At 45.5% G+C, this 2,025-nt stretch overlaps 1 protein-coding gene across 1 annotated transcript in view; it reads right to left on the bottom strand.

Moving 5' to 3' along the window:
* The window catches only part of LOC119587013 (rho GTPase-activating protein 21-like), a gene marked incomplete at its 5' end in the record, with an annotated part of 201,687 nt that overhangs the window by 91,880 nt on the left and 107,782 nt on the right, over positions 1-2,025 (bottom strand). The window contains 1 exon segment of the mRNA XM_037935760.1: positions 1-66. Within this exon segment, the coding sequence (XP_037791688.1) occupies positions 1-66 (66 nt within the window).

Genomic DNA, 2,025 nt, shown 5'->3' with positions numbered 1-2,025 from the left:
ACATGCGGTCCCCCGATGTGGCCTTCAGGTACGACACCCGCCGCACCAGCCGCTCGCCCTCGTCTTCTGTAACAAAGGACGGTGTTAAATATATATATTACAAATTTCTATTTCATACACTTATATAATTCTAGGGATAAAAAGCAAACACTTAAATCACGAAACAGAACCAGGTGTTAAAAAAGGCCTGAGAATAGAAGTAGAGGATAACGAGTGGAAAGAACGGCGACATCAAAGGACTCCTCAGTATGCGGAAGGCAGAGCTCACAGAGCACAACCAATAAACAATAAACGACAGGTGACCGTATGTCTCTCTTCCGAACCAACGCTTCATACAAAAGGATGCGCGAAAAAAAACACGCTTCGAAATCCAACCTGCCTGATAAATGGATTTAGCAGCGACAGGTGCATGAATCACTGCTAAAACCAAATGTGTGACGGATGTGTCGAACGCCAGGGTGTGGGCGCCGGGCTCCAGGTGTAAGCGGTAGTTGAGGCGTGGCGGTCGTAGCATGGAGGCGATGGTCGGGGCGGAGGTGGTGGTGGGGATGGAAGGGTGGTGGGGACGGAGGCGGTGGAGGCACCATCGCACAACCGCCACAATGACAGGTGGAGGGAAGGCGGCACCGGCAGGGGGCACTAGCGGAGGAGATCCTCTTAGATAGCCAGTTCGCCTCGAAGCTGTTTCGTGCCTTGCAAAAGTTTTTTTCCTGTTGAACAAATCACAGGCTATCACTGTTTGCGCGGCTACGAAACCACAATATTCATGAAGTCATATAGGAACAGTTACGGTCTGTGAACTTATTACCACGATAACTTTGCAAGTCAGAGCAGGTCTCCTTCCCTGTCTCTCTTTCCGTGTCAGTTTTTTCTCTCGACTCCTCAATAAGAATGGCAGCCCACGTAAGAAATCCACCATCCATCAGTTGTCTTCGCGATAAGACTACCAACCTTGCTTCCTCCGGCGAGGTTAGAAAAAGAAAAAGAAGAGAAAAAAAAGGCAAATAAGGCAATTCCCTCCCGCAGAGTTGGCCCAGAATTCGCTCGCAGCTTCAACACGAAACGCAATCCTATAATAAACGGTCTTTAACTGTCAAATGTCAACCACTAAACGCAACCTTTGCACAACAGACACCATATGCTAATGCAGATGATAAAATCTACAGTCTAGTGAGTCAGCAAGCACACCTGCTTGGGGTGAAGTAGACAGGTGACTCATCGTGCAAGCAAGTAAAAACCTCAAGTCTTCAAAGCACAAACCGGTTACAGTAACTAGCTTTTGCTTTTTGTTTGAGCTGCATTTCATCTAATACTGCTGTAGGTCTTTTCGAACTACTTAGCCTCCTCCCCCGTCTCCCCCGTCGCTGCCTGTTTGTCTTTCTCTCTCGTTTACCCTTCTGTTTTCTCTCTATCTTTTCACCTTTTCTTTCTATATTTCTGTCCGTCTCTTGGATTTAACATTTTCTTCAATACTAGAAAAAATATCCTTGCATAAATGCAAATGTCAAAACACGTCACCCTTCACTAGTACATTTTACGGAAAAGAGAAAGAAAAAGGATAGAAAATACACACTGGTATACTAGGGGCGTGTGGGCGCGCACTCGTACGTGATTGTATCAGCCCTCTGGTTCGGATCACACGGCACATCATAGAGGTAAATGCTTTCAAAATAGATTAGTAATGCCAAGGAAAAGAATTAAAAAAAAAAGAAATAAACGCAACGTCTGTCGTAACGTCTAGCAGCAGACAGCTGAAATCCACGATCAGGTCTTCTCGTCACGTGACCCACACAACGGAGCTTCTGAGATGTGTTTTCTGCTTCCCCGAATTCGCAGCAGACTTGGGAAAATTCAACAGAAGTAAAAAATCTTGAGATTCGAACGAGTATATGTTCTACTTTGCATCGAACAAGGTACAGCTGATGTTGGAGGATAACAAAAAGGTTGGGGAAGATGAAAGAACAGAAATAAGCACAACATTAATGTTACTCTAGCTGTTTCTCATGGCAGGACACAACAGCATCA

The sequence above is a fragment of the Penaeus monodon genome, chromosome 22 (genome assembly GCF_015228065.2).
Source record: "Penaeus monodon isolate SGIC_2016 chromosome 22, NSTDA_Pmon_1, whole genome shotgun sequence".
NCBI classification, from domain to species: Eukaryota; Metazoa; Arthropoda; class Malacostraca; order Decapoda; family Penaeidae; genus Penaeus; species Penaeus monodon.
Note: the sequence above shows the minus strand (reverse complement) of the source record. Positions and strands in the feature narration are given on the sequence as shown.